Below are 16,196 nucleotides of genomic sequence, written 5' to 3' on the forward strand. Positions count from 1 at the left end.
TTTGGCATTTTGTCAACTCCGTCAGATGTCAACTCCATCAGAGTTTTTGTGACTCTTTCAGTGAAATTGTTGTCAAATCCCACTTAAAATGTGCAATTAATTCATTCTAATGTATTTTACATGAATTGCATTACTTCACATGTATCAAGTTTTTCATTTTACTCACTAGTTTGTCACCACCTTCAGTTCTGTGTCAACTCCATCATGTACTGTCAACTCCATCAGATGGACTTTTTGTTGTTTTTTTGTTTTAAATATTTTTTTTTTGTTTCTTGAGAAGCATTTGTCTGTAAAAATGAGTAAAAATATCACTAATAGGGTCATTAAAAAATTATTTTATATTTATTTTTTGTCAGATGGTGATGAAAAAGTTCTGGGTCAGGTTGATAAAAAATTACATTTTTAAAAAAAAATGTTGCAACTGGGAAGTCTGCACCTTAGCATCTTTACATTTCCAAAACATTATTTGTCATATTTGCATACATAAGGTTGAGAAATAATAATAAAAAAAAAAAATTATGGGAAAATTAAAACACATTTTGTCCCTATTCTCAAGAATCACTGATATTACAAATATAATGCAAGGTATTCTGAACATGGTTTATTTGTCATGCAAACTTTGCATTAGTCTCACAATTTATTACTCTGTTAAAAAAAAAAAAACTTTTTAATTATTGGTTATATTTCCTCTTTCATCTTGCATTGCTCCTCTTTCTATTTCTATTAAGTCGTTTAAAATCAAGCACCCTGTTTATGCCTACTGTACTTAAAAAAAAAAAAAAATCGATCTACTAACTCTGTCCCATTATATCACACGTGTGTTAAGTGTGTGCTGCTCTCTGTCGCATTTCAGTTCTGATGTGCTCTGCGGGTCAGTCGATGAATCGCTGGAGCTTGGAGGAGCTCGTCAAAAGAGATCCTGAGAACTTCCTCATCCTTTTGCAGCAGATCATCAGGAAGACTAAAGAGGTGACCAGAGATCATTCACACTGCAGAATGATTTTAATCCAGTGGTCACTAAGCTCCTCTTTTTCCCTGTGTGTGAGTCCAGGCTCAGGAGCAGTGTCAGTATGAACTGGTGGCCCCCCTCGCCATCATGTTCACTTCCACTCTGCTGCAGGTACGACCTCTCTAAGCGCAAACGTCAGCTCACATTTTTTAGCCAAAGAAAAACGATTTACCGTTCGAAGCACACGTAGCAAAACTCTGTTTGTCAGGTCACCTTTTGTAGTTCCTCTATTGAAACCATTATGAGGTTAGTTTGAAGTGTCGCACGCAAGCTAGAAAAAAAATTGTTCAAAGTGATGCACCTAAAGTCACTAATTACAACAAGCAGTGGAAATATAAGAAAGGAAAAACACGAAATTGCACTTTTAAATGCTAGTAATGTAGCTAATATGTTCATCTAGTCTATCCCAGAGCGATAATTTTGTTTAGCTAAATTTCTCAGTTATGTTTTGGTTGCAGACTCCATATTGTCCCCCAGACACTGAGCTCCTGGAGGAAGCCTTGGAGGTGTTTTACAGCTTCCTCACTTGGCCAGAGCCGTACTGCAGTGTGTGCAGAGAGCTGCTCTCCATGCTGCAGATGGAGATCAAGGCACCTGGTAAATACAAAGACACACCAGTTTCAGATTCTTTTCGTTTCTAACGTTTGCAGTTTATGAGGAGAGCACTCCCCCTAGTGGCAAGTTTAGGCTTTGCATTTAGGATGATGATTTTTGTGAACTGCAGCATCAGGGCGGGGACAGAATGATGTCCCGGCTTAGGGATTTGTGGGCACTTCTTCTTCTTCTGTGAAAGCGGATGTATCTGTAACCTCTACGGAACAAAAATCAGGAACAGTGGAGCTGTGAAGTTTACAGAAACCACCAATGGAAATACCATTGGATAAACTGAATGAAATCATTTGAATAATCTGAATGAATGTCTGTTCGGTAGTAAGTAGGTATACCTTGCAGGTGGTTGTACTGATCTGGGCTGATTTTTTTTTTTTTTGTGTGTGTTCTTTTCACTTTTCTCACAGGAATTTCCTTTCAGAGGCTGGTTAGAGAAGAGCAGGGTCTGAACAGCTCGGACTATACTTCAAAGACCATGTATGTTCACACTGTGTAGTTCCTAACTGGCACTTAGCATTCGCTAAAAACTTTATAATATAAAACAAATTCCTTCTGCTGCAGCATATTGAAAAATGTACATAAGAATCTATGGTGTTATTCTGACAGGCTTAAAATGTATTTTAGATGACAGACCAACAACAAAACCAGGCAAATTTCCACTTATCCATTTTTTTTTTTTTTTTTTTTTGCAATGTTGTAAGCTGAACGTCCAGTCCAGTCTCAGGGGTTTTACTGCCTCCAACAAGTTTTTTTCCCCCCAAGATTTTCTAGTTTTTAACTTCATCCATCTTTTTCTATCAACTCTGAATTCATTGTACCTGCTGAATAAAATGTATCCCCATGACATGATGGTGCCAGTGCCACCATTCACCATTAAGGATGATGTGCATTTTCCTCCATACTGTGTTTTGCATGTAGGTCAAATAGTTTGCATCTCCTTTGATCAGACCACTTTCTTCCCCTACACAACTTCTTATGATTTTCTCCTTACCTCAACAGATCTGTTGAACACTCGGTTTGTAGACGCCATATTTTTGATATTGTTTTAGACTCTTTTTCAAGAGTTATAAAAAGAGTTTTTTTTTTTAAAAAAAACTCTCCCTGACCTGTATGCTGTGTTCTTTGGTCTTCATGATTCTTTTTGTTCTCTAATAAACTTCTGAAGCCTTCAGCTGAATTTAAGCTGACGTTAAATTGGACACAGATTGACTCTGTGTGCTAATCAGGTTTCTTCTGAAGCCACTGGATTTTATTTGAGGCTCTCAGAGTAGGTTCACCTACTTCTTCCCACTTTTTGAGTGTTGATCTGTCACCTAAAATCTCAACAAGCTTGTGGCTTTAACGTGACAAAATGTGAAACGCTCAACGGGCATGCACACTTTTGCAAAGGACTATTCATGTTCTGTCCAAATTAGAATATGATAGTATCGCCTGTTTTTGGGAGAGCTGTTTTGAGCTTGGAAATCCCCCCTTCTCACCCTTCTTCACACCGATAAGCTCATAACAACCGTGTAGCATCCTGTTTGCATCACTCCCTGTGCGACACTGAACTCTGCCTGACTCCACCTCTCTGCCGCCAGCAGTACTGTGCTGCTGATGAACCCCGATGAGGTTCCTGCCGACTTTCTCGCCGTGGCTGAGCAGCTGAGTCGCATTCAGCACTCGCAGAAAGACACCTACATCACCCTGATTAAACACGCCTTCCAGTCCACGCTGGGCACCAAGTATCCTCTGCAGGTCATCCACAAGGCCCTGGAGGTGCGCTCCCAAAGCTGGAGGCAAAGTGCTTTGTGTACAAGAAAACACGAGAGACAACACGTTTAATTTGAAATTTTTACTTTTGCAGCCAAAATCTGTGAACGAGCTGAAGGAGATTTTCTCCTTGGTGAGTGACATCTTGGAGACGGCCGCCGTGAGCGATCCGGGTACAGCTCGAAGTCACGTCATCCAGGAACTGGAGCGTTTGAGGACGACACTTAAAATCCCTTCATCTAATGGGAGGAGTTCTGATGGTAAGACGATGCTTAGCAATAAGCAAGAGGTTTAGGATATGGATAGAAGGATTGGCGACATTTTCAGTTTATACCAAATGACACTTCATGATGGTCATAAACATTCATGAATACGCCTTCATGTTTATGACAGTGTAATATCAGTCTCCACTGTGTTCATTCAGTGGAAAAATATCCAGTCTTTAATTTCTAACACACCGATTACCAATCTGGGCCAGATGAGTAAAGTCAGTTGATTCTAGTCATCAGCCAGTTTCTCTGTGTATCTCCTGATCTAACGTAGAAAGATATTGCCATTTGAGCTGGAATCTGACCATAACCCACTTGTCCTTTGCTCATTTGCAGGAAACCTTCAGACTTTACCTTTACCCACAGCCAAAACGTACATGTTTCACTGGGAGAAGGATAACTTCGGTAAATTTTGCAGCTTAATACAGTTACAGTCTAGATGTGCTCATAACATTTCCCACAGCTGACGTGAACGTTTTTGACTCGAACAGATGTTCTCCACACCATTTTGGAGCTCGACGCTGATGAATTTGGCGCCTCCGAGGAGGCTGTGGAGGAGAAGGAGGACGACTCTGACGACGAGCAGGATGGGACCGAAGATGACGAGGAAGGTCGAGGAGTAGGCTCTGCTCTGGTCGACTGCAACGGCAGTCACCGCGTCTCTACCTTTTCCACCATCTCCTCCACCTCTACCACCTCCAAAGACTCCATGTTCTCCACCATGTCTCTGGCCTCCGAGTCCTACCCGCCCTCCCTCTTCTCTGTCACATCCGGGGTCGACAGCGACTACTTCGACGATTCCGACGACTACATCAGCTCCTCTCCTGTAGCTGAGAAATATTCTCCGAAGTCGAGCAAGGTGTCGTCTCGCCTCAGCCAGCACCTCCACCGACTATTTATCAAACCCAAGAATCCCCGGATGCTCTCCAGGGCTAAGAGCTTGGGCAACTCTGAATCTAAAGACATTCTGGTGGTGCGGGAAACTCGCTCCAACTCTCTGCCCCAGCAGGTGAAACTGTTCAGCTCTGATTCTCTGCCAAGGCTCCAAAGCCAAGCGCTACGACACATCTGCTTCCGAAGGAGGCCCATCCTGAGCAGCGATGAGGACAATAAGAGTACCACGTTAAGAGTGGTGGTGTTCGGTGCGGACCATGTCGCGGGGAAGGTGGCCCGGGCTTACAGCAGCCTGAGGAGGAAAGAGAGCACATGTCCTCGTCTCACAAGAGCCTTTAACCTGCAGTTCTACTTTGTGCCAGTCAAGAGGGACTCAGGAGTCGGTCATCGGAGGTCTTCCACTCCTTTGCTTCAAACTGGATCTCCGAAAGGATCGGGCCTTCCCTGGGTGAGTAGTAGAAAACTGATTGAACTATTTATTGTCCTATGTGTTTTTCTTATCTGTTTATTCATAGATTCCATGCAAAAAATAATAATTAAAAAAAAAAAATTGATTGGGGAAATTCCCTGATGTAAACGCAGCGCTTTTCTGTCCAGGATCAGTCAGTTCCAGTTTCCAGATAAGAAACTGAAAACTATCTAGAATAAGATAAGTTTAGAAAATGCCCTTTTATTAAATGCAAATATTGTGCAGTCAGTGCAAATGTTAAAATAGTTTTCTGGGAAATGAGAATAACAATTTTTATTCATAGATAACCAAAATTAACTTAAAACCCAAGTCAATGAAACACTTAAAGATGAGGTGTTCTTGCACTGACAGTCTGGAGGAGTGAAAAGATTGAAAGGGAATACAATATTTGGATATAAAATTTAATTACTTTATCTGGTAAGCCAGCCAGATTTCAACTGAAATTTCTTCTGTAAATTCAAAATTAATGTTATGGTTATATTAAAAAAAAAAAAAAGATCATAAATGAACTGAGAACTCTCTGAATTTCAGTCTTTTGTTTCTAACCTTTGTTACTGCTGCCTCCAAATCATACAAAATAAAGGAAGACAGGACACCAGAGTTTTTAATTTTAACTTTAAATTAAATCGCAAATTAGCTCATGAAATATGTCAGTCAGTAAATCACCGGTGTCTAAAATGCAGGCATGAATGTGATGAATGAGAAAAACCAAAACCCGAACATGAAGTGGTGAAGTTGGATTCAGGGATTTCTTCTCTGAGCCCATGACAGACTGAGCTGCCGTCTTTACCAGGCCCAGATGATCAAATATGCCCAGGTCATTCAATAACATAGCAACAGCAACACAGAGCAATAAACAGGCTTTCACAACCTGCCTAGCTACTGATGCCGACATGGAATGTGAAAGTGAAGTAACACATGTTGTTTTTGCCTCATTAGGACCAGAACCTCGCAGGCACAGGCGACAGCACTAATGACATTGCACATCTCCTGGGCATGCTGGACCCGTGGTACGAAAGAAACACCCTCAGTCTCCTCAAGTTGCCTACCAACGTCGTCTGCCAGGTACAGAATGTCAACTTCCACTGGTTATTCTTTTTTTCTTCTTTTTACATTCTGTGACCTGACTTTTGGCTACTGGAATTCATTGGAAGTGATAAATGTCGAGGTGTGCAGTGACTTCATGCCATGTTATAACTGCAAACCTTAATGTGTGTTGCTCTACAATAGAGCAACACAAAGTAGTGCATAATTGTGAAGTGGAAGAAAAGGCACACATGGTTTTCTGATCGTCTTTAGAGACCTTTTCTCTCTTACCTATTAAAATAACTGGAAAGTGTGTGACACAACTTCAAACTCCCCAAGACATGGCTTTCCACCTAAATTAGAGTGGATCACGATGAGAGTTCATGAAAGAAACAGCCAAGATGTCTATAGTAATCCTGATTAATTGTTCAGCAAGAAGAGTCTGTTGACAAGACCACTTAAAAAAACTAAAACCTTACAAGTCCCATTTGCATTTTACTAAGAAGCTATTTAGGGGACACAGTAAATAAGTGGAAAGTTATGCTTTGGTCAGATGAAACCAAAATTAAGTTTTTTGATATTTATGGAGAATGGTGTGTGGAGGGAAAATATCAATGCATGTCACCCTGAACACATTATTCCCTCCATGAAACATGGTGGTGGCAGCACCATGATGATGGGATGCCTTTGATTGGGAGGTAAATGCCAGGCTGCCCTGGAAAAAAAAAAATCCCTGCGAGAGATGCTGCAGGGATTTTTTTTCAATTAGCCTAAACATACAGCCAGAGCTACAATGAAACTGATTAGATATTCAGACTTAATGTTAAAAAGCTCCTGTCAAAGTCCAGATCAGTTGAGAACATGTTAAAACCTGAAACTCCTGTTCATCGATGCTCTGGATGTTTGCAAAAAAGGGGTGAAAATTTTGGTTTAGATGTACAAAGCTGGAAGAGAGATGCAGGAAAACCTGTAAAATACATCTACTATTGCAGAAAGTAGAACAATGCATTGACTCAATTATCTTACTTGCCAAGCCCGGCGGTTGGGCACTAGGGCAGTCATTCATCCAGCGGCCCGTTATGTTTTTGGGTTCAAAAATGTTTAAAGTTGACAGGAAATTTGAAAATGTCACTTAGTAATTATGTGTCATCAAAAGATTGGAAGATTAACACCTGAACACCAACTACAAAGTCTTAAAAAATGCAAACATTTTAAAAAGACTTAAAAAAAATTAACAATGCTTAGCCTGGTGGGGGTACAAGCAAAGCCTGGTGGCCCGCCAGGCTTATAATCCAGGCCTTTTAACCCCACTGTTGTTCTCTCACATAAAATCCCCCCCAAAAATACATTAAAATCCATCGCAGTAACATGACAAAAATAAAAAGTTCCTGGGTTATTACTTTTGGAATGCACTGTGACTTAGTGATGCCTGACGTCATGCTTCAACCTTGCTCGCACTGCCCTGCCTGGAACTTTGCACTCATATTTAAATGTTGTTTCAGCAAACCTCAAAAACTGAGTCGGCCTCCTACGATAGCTCCTACGAGCAGCGCCTGCCCATCCTGGCCGACTTGGTGCTGTACTACTGCCGCTACGCAGCACGGCCGGCGCTCATCCAGCTTTATCAGGCTGAGGTAATTCGCTCTCACTCAGCTGTGGTGCACACCCTTGTTTCTTTAAACATCCTCCTCGGCGACATGCTTCACCACCGTCCTCTAAGTGATTCTCACACTTCGGGTTTTGCAGATGATGCTGGCATGTGGAGAGAGGAGGACCGAGGTGTTTGTTCACTCCCTGGAGCTGGGTCACACCGCAGGAACACGAGCCATCAAGGCCATGGGTGAGGGTGGCACGCAAGCAAGCGCATAGCAACCTCTACACATTGTCATGCAGTTGAATGCATCATCGGTTAAAAATGAGCGGGGGCTGTATTCATAGAAGAGGAACATCTGCTTTTTGTATAACACCATGAACGTCACTTCTCCTTTCGCCGCTTTACTTACTGCTGCTTGCACTTCTGGTTTTTCATTTCCAAACAGAAGTAAATATTCAGGGAAAGCTGATCACACCCTTTGCTTTGCAGCTAATGTATAGGGAAAAATTCCAGTACCAAACATCGCATAAAAACATATTTTGGTTTAATGGGTAGTATATTTAATATTGGAATACGTTATGCTTTGATATATAACCAAACTGTTAGCGTGATGTTGGTTTAAACGTAGGTCCTGGGTTTTTTTTCATTCCAGGTGCTGCCAGCAAACGCTTCGGCATTGATGGTGACAGAGAAGCAGTGCCTCTTACCCTGGAGGTGGTTTACAACAGGGTAAGGCAGTCGCAAGTTAAAACTGCATTCTGTAAAAACTGTCGTCTTATATGTGTTTTTTTTTTTTTTTTAGTTATAAAGCACACCATTATATTTTTAACTCTTGCTGATTTTCCTCTTTTAATAAAATTTGCTGCTTTCAGTTTCTGTCACTTTTACTAAACTAGCAAAATCACATCCTCAAAACGAGCGCTCTGTCCTGAAAAAGGCCGTGCTCACATACTTTCAATGTTTTTGAAACATTTTTACTGGAGATGCACTGAGAAATCAGGCAGTAACCAGAATCAGCTTAGTTTGATCTTTTGTTTTTTTTTTAGCTAACCACACCTAAAAGCTACTAGGTCAGGCCGACAACAACACTCTTCTGTGCGGACGCTGTTACTGAGGGGGGAAAAAATTACTATCTTTAGTATATAAACAATAACAGGAAAGCCAGAGTACAACAAAGTTGCTCTTTCTGTTGTTTAAACATTTCAATATTATGGAAAATGGTGGATTTGAAATGTTTCAAATATATTCTGTACATTCCAGCCTGTAAAAGGTGCTAAGAAGAACCATTTTGAAAGGGCAATATTTGATGTTATATTGATATATTCATGCTGATCAGATGTGAAAACCACCAACGTTATATGCATGATCATTAAAACCATGCACACTAGTTGGGTATTAGTGATACACATCTGTTTTGTTTTGAAAAGGCAAAACCTTCACACATTTCAAGCATAACTCCAGCTTGTGGTAAAAAATAAATCTCTGTTTCACCCGTCCATTCCCTACATGTTGTGTTCATCACATAATGTGACATACTGGCTGTGTGCAGTTACTCACTATTAGTCAGATCTCTGTTTTTATTGACTCCCATGTTACACGTCGGTGTTCACTGCTTTAGAGTGTCTTTTTCATGCATCTTTCCTTCTCATTCAGGTGGTTGTTAGTGGAAGGAGCCAGTGGAAAAGAGAAACCAAAGTCTGTACTTCAATGAACTTGATCAAAGCATGCAAGAACCCTGAGGAACTAGGTAGACCACTATTTGATGCTCTAATGTGTAGCTGCAGATTTTTGTGTATGTGTTTGTGTGTCTATAACAGACAGAAGATCAAAGTTGTTTTTTTTTTTTAAATAGCAGTATTGTTCAAAACCTTTGAGTCGCACACTGCTCTTTTCTTGCATCCTTTTAAGTAGTCTGAAACAATCAATCAATCAAATTTTATTTGTATAGCACATTTCAGCAGCAAGGCATTTCAAAGGGCTTTACATAATTAAAATAAAAACAGCATGTGACATTGAATAAACAATGAGAAAGAGAGAGATTTTAAGAAAAAGAAACAGTGAGAAAGAGAAATAAAAAGAAATTAAAGTGAAGATAAAGAGATTTAAAAATAAAAAATAAGAAAAAATAAAATAAAAAATAAAAACATTATTCACATGAGGACTTGCCCTTATGGGGTCTCCTCCAAAATAAGAGGCTCTACAAGCCTTTCCTTCTGTAGGACTTTAGTCAAACCGCCATTTGACAAGGACTCAAACCTTTAAAACTTCTTTAGTCAAACAGTGGTTCTTCAGGCTGTCTGAAGGACATTTTGTGTTTTTCATTGCACTTTTGCTACTTTTTGCACTCATTTTCAGTCCAGTACAAAATATCATATTTAAGTTAATGCCATCTAGCCTTTGTTTGAATTGTTCCAAAAGGCTTCCAAAAGTAAGAGATGAGGCAGTTTCATCTACTAATAATGGGTAACTTGGCAAAGGACCAAAGTAGGTGTTTTGCAACCAGTAGTCTGTTAGAAAAACCCACTTTGTTAGAATTTCCTTAACTAAATATAGGACAAATAGCAAAGATGCAACAGTCTGACATAATTTAAAGAGCATTTTTATACCAACAAGGAGATTTCCAAAGAGCTACCAGATGAAAACTTGCACACAGATGTCTTTGAGGTCCTGGTAGCTTCAGGACTGACTGGTTAGTGGCATCAAGCTTTGCCGAGGTTATAAAATTTTCATTTTCTATCACACAGTCACTGCAGTTTAAATTTATGCAATGATACGCCAGCAGTTTTCTCTAGCTGCATGAAGCAAAGACTAGTGCATGTAATTACAGGACCAACAGCTGGGTGAAAGATGACTGCTTTACTTTTCCCTTGCTCACAATAAAGTCAGATTTGACTGGCTGGTTTAATCTAATGTAGTTTCCTGTTGTTAGGGTGCCTGACCTCTGTACAGTCGATAAGTTGTGAGCCCGTTTGACTTGGTGAGACTTATTAACAAACTCCCATCGGTTTGTTGTACTTGTGTTACTCCGTAGTGACCAAATCTGGGAAAACGCTCCCATCAATGTGAGAAACTCAAATTAAAGATTTGATTTTTGTAGCAGTTCCACAGCAGTGTTGCGACTGCAACAAGAGATTAATTTGTAAAAAGGACTGCAAGTATGTTTGTTGTATATACTTGTCACTTTTTCACATATTCCCATGTTGAAGACCTTGACGTGTGTGAAACTTCTGTGAGAGGAGAAAGTGTACTAAATGTTTACATAAATCTGTGTCAGATTCAAAGATGGAGTGTCTGCAGCTCACCATGACTGAGGTCCTGAAGAGACAGAACGGCAAAAGCAAGAAGGGCTACAACCAGGTAAGCTTGACGTGACATCAGCCCATCTCAGTGGTTTGTGGTTTGAACGCTGTCGCGCAACGGTGTCGCAAACAAAGTTGCAGCGCCGAGCCTACAAAGACGCAGACCTGAATTTGACTTTGATAGCATCGCATGCTCTGATTTCACAAATAAAACATAAATGAAAGCAGTTTTTCTCACAAACGGCTCGATAGAGCAAAAAACCCACAACACAGAATATTTGTTTTTGCGTTTTTGCAAAAAAAAAAAGAAAAAAAAAAAAAAGAAAAATGTTTCCCCAACATTACAGTTCAGTCTCTCACGCACTAAAGAGTTTTCAGTCATTTTAAAATGATGTGCGTAGGCTGGTTTCAATTTCTTATAATTAACCAAAGTACAGCGACTCTGTTTTCTGCACAGTGCCCTGCAAAAGTATTCATGTCTCTTAACATTTTCCACATTTTGTCTTATTAAACCACAAACTTCAATACCTTTTAAAGGAATTTTAAGAAATTTGTAATAATTGTGAATTGGGACAAAAATGATACATGGTTAAGTGTTTCTTTCTTTTTTTTTTTTTTTGCAAGAAATTATCTGGGAAGGGACAAGTGCATTTAGATTTATCCTCCTGTACTCTGATATCCATAAATTAAAAACCAGTTTGATCTATTGTCTTACCTCAAGCTATGTTCAAAGGGTTATTCAAATAGTATGGCATAATTGCAAAACTATCTACAGCTTCAATGGGAGAACCTATGACAGGACATCTATTGACTGTGTACTTCAAATCTGGCCATCATGGAAGTTTCCCATTGTTAAAAAGAAAGCTATGGGAAGTTCTCTGTGCAAACTTGCCACAAGCCATTTTACAGCTAGCGTGTGAAAAGAAAGTGCTCAGCTAAGATGGAATCAAAATTTGACATTTTGTTCTGCATGTGAAACACTACATGTCACAGAAAAAAAAAACTAACATTGCTTGTATTATTTTCACTGTACAGTTTAGCACAACTTTGTGTTGGTCTGTCAAGGTTTCTCAGTGCTTTAACCAACCCAAAGATTTATTGCTTTTGTTTGGCTCGTCTTTGCAGCAGCTCACCGTGACTGAGGTGAAGGTGGACAAGGTGCAGGTCAGTGGAGCTGGAAACACGACGTTTGCCATTTGTCTGGACCAGGATGAAAAGAAGATACTGCAAAGTGTCACCAGGTATGGAATCAAACGAGAAATCAATAAAACGGATTCGTTGATAGAAGTACCACCGCTACACGCTGAGAAATTAACTTCATTTTTCAGATAATTTCCCATCTGATCTCATTGTATTGTCTCTTAGGGTGTGCCATTTTCTTATCTGCTGACTCATGATCAAGTGTCTTCTATCCCATGTGTGTCCTCCTGTCTCATCCAGATGTGAAATATCTGTGTGCTACAAGCCTGACAGCTCAGCTGACTGGAGGCTAAGAAAATGGCAGGCCTCTGCTCAGATCCAGCCTCTCAACCCAACCTTCTGCTCTCTGCTCTGCCTACCCATCGTAACCTTCAGCGGGGCTCTGCCCTGAAAACGTTCATCACTGGATTCTGCCGGAAAGATCTTCAGCACTGTTATTCATTGTACACTTTGCACACACTGCAGGAGGAAAAGCACTCAGGACTTTTCGTTGTTTTTGCCTGTTTGTTGTTTTGTTTTTTGTTTTTTTAAATTAGTTGGATTCAATCCAATATGGCTGACTTTGAATGCAGGTTTTGGAAACTGAGCATTTGCACAATGAACTCCAGGCTTGGCTGTCCTCTGATCACACCAGTACTCTTAACTTATATTAAACCAAGAGTGCCTGGAAACAGGAGGGGCTTTATCTGTGCAATGCAGGCCTTCGCTGTTATGAAAAAACTTTTTAAGTTTGACTGCTTTGTTCTCAGTTCCTTTTTCTTTTTGAGTTTGTAGACAGAACTGACTTTGACCACATTTCCATTAGAACATATAATGGTTGATCAGGGTAAATATTAAAATTATCAGGTAAGATAGGATTTACACTGGAATCACCGTGATGACATGTTTTCGTCAAGCCACGACCATCGATTCTGAGCCGTTGCAGATTATTTGACAAAATCTGAGAAAGCACACTATAAGATGTACAACATGTAAAGTATTTGCTGTTAACATATTTGATGTACTATAACTTTTATTTGATTCTATTATGTTTTTATGTGTATGATAATCTGATAATATTTCTCCCAAGGAGCTACTTCTGTCAGTTTTAACCGCAGCTATAAATATGACCACTAGGGGTCCCTGTTGACTTTTCATTAAAGCTCCACATGTACACATAATTTGAACTCTCTGTAAGTACTGTAATATATCTCGGGGGGATAAAAATTACAATCCAACTTTAAGACGACAAAATGATGAAGAATAGAGATAGATACTATGGTGCTGCGAAATGCACTTACATGGACGTCTTCCTATGTAACTGATTGCCGATAACTGCACTTTCTAAAAATGTAATACAGCGTGTAACAATAAAATGTATTTTGTAATGTTTGGGAGTTTTTCTTTCTAATTGGAAAATAATATATTTATTTGTGAGTGATATTGCACCCATCATAAAAAAAGTCACATTTATTCAAAAGGAAAGCCCTTCGCACTTGCAAATGCCTTAGGAAAGTGGCTAATGGGAATATATATATATATAGGTAAATTAGAAATCATTTCAGAACTTTGTCTCTATAATTTGGCACATTTAAACATATAATCTAATCATAGGAAGAGGAAACAATGAATAAATTGCACTGACCTGGTTCCATAACTGTTCACATCCCTAACGCCTTAGTGCCTGGATTCATTTACAGTGACATATTTTTAACGTTTTTACCATCAAATTCTATATTAGGCAGAGATTTTTCAGTTTAATTATAGAACTTAGGATATATATACGTTTTGGCATGCACTTTGTACAATCACGTATAATTAGGCATAACTGACTCCTCAGAGGCAGGTGAATATTTTTTATATGCTACATGTGGGTCAACAGGCACTACTGGTAGAAATATATCACCTTTTTGAGTGACAGTTTTGGATGCATTTAAATGGCAGTCTACAAGGGGTAAAACTAATACTTCCTTGAAGCCCCTTTTAAAGCCACACTGGATCAGTTTTCTAATGTCATGAACTTTTACCTCTTAATATACCGGGGGCTGTGGAGTCTGAGATGGAGCTCTGGGGTATTTTGTAACTTCTTTGAGTATTTCACAATGTAACTGGTGTAAGTTTTCCCAGAATATTGAGAATATTAGTCTCATGGGGTTTGGAAGGAACATTAATTAACTCCAAGTAGAAGAGATAAACTTCTAAAAAAAACAAAAAAAGTTCCAGTTTGATAGAGAGGAACAGTAGCTTATTGCTGACGTATTCTCAATAACAGATCTCTGACCTCTGAACTGACAAAACTCCTGCTTTTATAGAATTGCTCACACATTGTAATACTAACTTAATCAAATGTATTCGACCAATAGGATTTAGCTACTAAGTTATCTCTTTAATGGACTAAGTTAAAGTGCTGCCGAGCCAAGTGTGGTAAATCCTCTGAGTTTCAGCTTCTGCTTTCTTATGCGTTTAGCAGTCATTTTTCGGTTTCAGCAGACATGCGTTAGAAGCAGCTGCACTTCCTTCTAATGTGGTCTGGATTGCACTGTACTTTAAGTGAAATCAGCTCAAAGAAGGCTGTGATTTCTCTTTATTTGTTTTTTGCTTTTACAATATTTTGTTTTAAGGGTGTAACTGCACTGCAAACATTGTAACTATGTAGAACCAAAAGTGATACAGCTCACAAAAATGAGTTCAATTTTTTTAATATTATAACTACAACTAAATATATATATATATATATATATACACAAAAATCTGACAAAAACGATTGGAAATCCTTTACAATTTAAAATAAACACATAATTATACGTAAAATTTATACACTGAAATTGTTTTCACTGGTTTTAAAACATATTAAAGGGTGAGGCTATGCTACAGACAAGGTGATTGATCAGCAGTTGGTGCCATGTGAAAGGTCACCAATCAGATTATGCTGTATATTTGACAAACCTAACATCTCAAATCATTTTATAATGTTCTATAACATCTGAACTATGAAATAGCTAAATACTGAATTAGTGTAGATTTTTAAAATTGATGTTAACTTTTCATTTTTTATTATGTTATTAATTTGTTAGGTACCTTCTGATCAGAATATTTTTTTTTATTTGGCACTGATTGGAGACATGCAAGTTATCTAAGAATAACTTTGGTGATATTGAGCCCTCAGTCTAATATGTTGTTAAAATCGATAGTATTTCATCATTATTGCATGAGTTACATTAGTACTGTTATTAATGTAGTACTTTGCTCACTCACCAACGATACTCTAAATGCAGCAATATCACTTTCTTCTGACAACCAGAAACACATTGTCTTATCCAGTTCCTCCCAGATTAACCTCAACATGTTGATTCAACAGATGAGTCACTTGGTTAAAAAAGTGAGGATAAGAGTTTGATAATGAGTCACTTGCAACACGCAGAGCTTTTTCATTTGTTTCTAACGTTTCCTGAAGTGCCAAGCTCATGTCAGTGTAGTCTGTGTTTTGATAGGACACGTTGATAATTCAGCTGGTGACTGACATCACAAACAAAACAGAAATCTTTGGTGTTTGGTGCTCTCACTGAACACTTGCACCTATGAAAATGTAAGACAGCCCAGTCAGTTAATTATGTGCAGGCAAAACTTATGGAAAAAAAAAATGCTTTGTTTCAAAAACTTTGTATTTTTGTTTTGACCATAGTAAAACAAACAGACATGACATAGGTAGGACAGGTGAACACAAACAATGGACTCTCCATTTCACCATGTTCCCCATCAATAAATAGCACAAAAGACATCTGAAACCTCCAGCTTGCTAAATTAAAATAAATAAATAAATAAATACTGCAGACTATTTAAAAAAAAAAACTATATAAGAACCTGAAACACAGGACTTGGAGATTGATCCATTTAAATAATCACAAAGAATTTTTGTCATTACATGTACTTACTTCAGCTTCATTTAAAGTTTTTAGTCATATATTCACCCAATTTACTTTTTGGATTGTGGCACTTTGTATGTTGAAAATCACCTGACGTCAGTGTTGTAAAATAAATTTAATAAACCGAAATCAATTCAGAAAAAGAAATGCAAAAGTGCTAAGCTATGAAGCGC

The 16,196-nt window shown here is 38.7% G+C and overlaps 1 protein-coding gene across 3 annotated transcripts in view; it reads left to right on the plus strand.

Moving 5' to 3' along the window:
- Positions 1-13,488, plus strand: part of pik3r5 (phosphoinositide-3-kinase, regulatory subunit 5) — a 30,185-nt gene extending 16,697 nt beyond the window's left edge. For 2 of the 3 annotated variants that reach the window (XM_014995084.2, XM_014995085.2), the window contains exons 3-18: positions 854-969; positions 1,052-1,120; positions 1,468-1,606; positions 2,026-2,095; positions 3,199-3,376; positions 3,465-3,630; positions 3,976-4,044; positions 4,131-4,981; positions 5,942-6,067; positions 7,531-7,662; positions 7,775-7,868; positions 8,275-8,351; positions 9,276-9,369; positions 10,897-10,979; positions 12,047-12,162; positions 12,362-13,488. In XM_014995084.2, the coding sequence (XP_014850570.2) occupies positions 854-969; positions 1,052-1,120; positions 1,468-1,606; positions 2,026-2,095; positions 3,199-3,376; positions 3,465-3,630; positions 3,976-4,044; positions 4,131-4,981; positions 5,942-6,067; positions 7,531-7,662; positions 7,775-7,868; positions 8,275-8,351; positions 9,276-9,369; positions 10,897-10,979; positions 12,047-12,162; positions 12,362-12,512 (2,531 nt within the window). In that variant the 3' untranslated portion in view covers positions 12,513-13,488. The remainder of the gene's footprint in view (positions 1-853; positions 970-1,051; positions 1,121-1,467; positions 1,607-2,025; positions 2,096-3,198; positions 3,377-3,464; positions 3,631-3,975; positions 4,045-4,130; positions 4,982-5,941; positions 6,068-7,530; positions 7,663-7,774; positions 7,869-8,274; positions 8,352-9,275; positions 9,370-10,896; positions 10,980-12,046; positions 12,163-12,361) is intronic. The other variant, XM_014995087.2, reaches the window with a different exon arrangement.
- The last annotated feature ends 2,708 nt before the right edge of the window (positions 13,489-16,196 follow it).

The sequence above is a fragment of the Poecilia mexicana genome, unplaced genomic scaffold, assembly GCF_051168715.1.
Source record: "Poecilia mexicana isolate PSO_F unplaced genomic scaffold, ASM5116871v1 scaffold_1, whole genome shotgun sequence".
NCBI classification, from domain to species: Eukaryota; Metazoa; Chordata; class Actinopteri; order Cyprinodontiformes; family Poeciliidae; genus Poecilia; species Poecilia mexicana.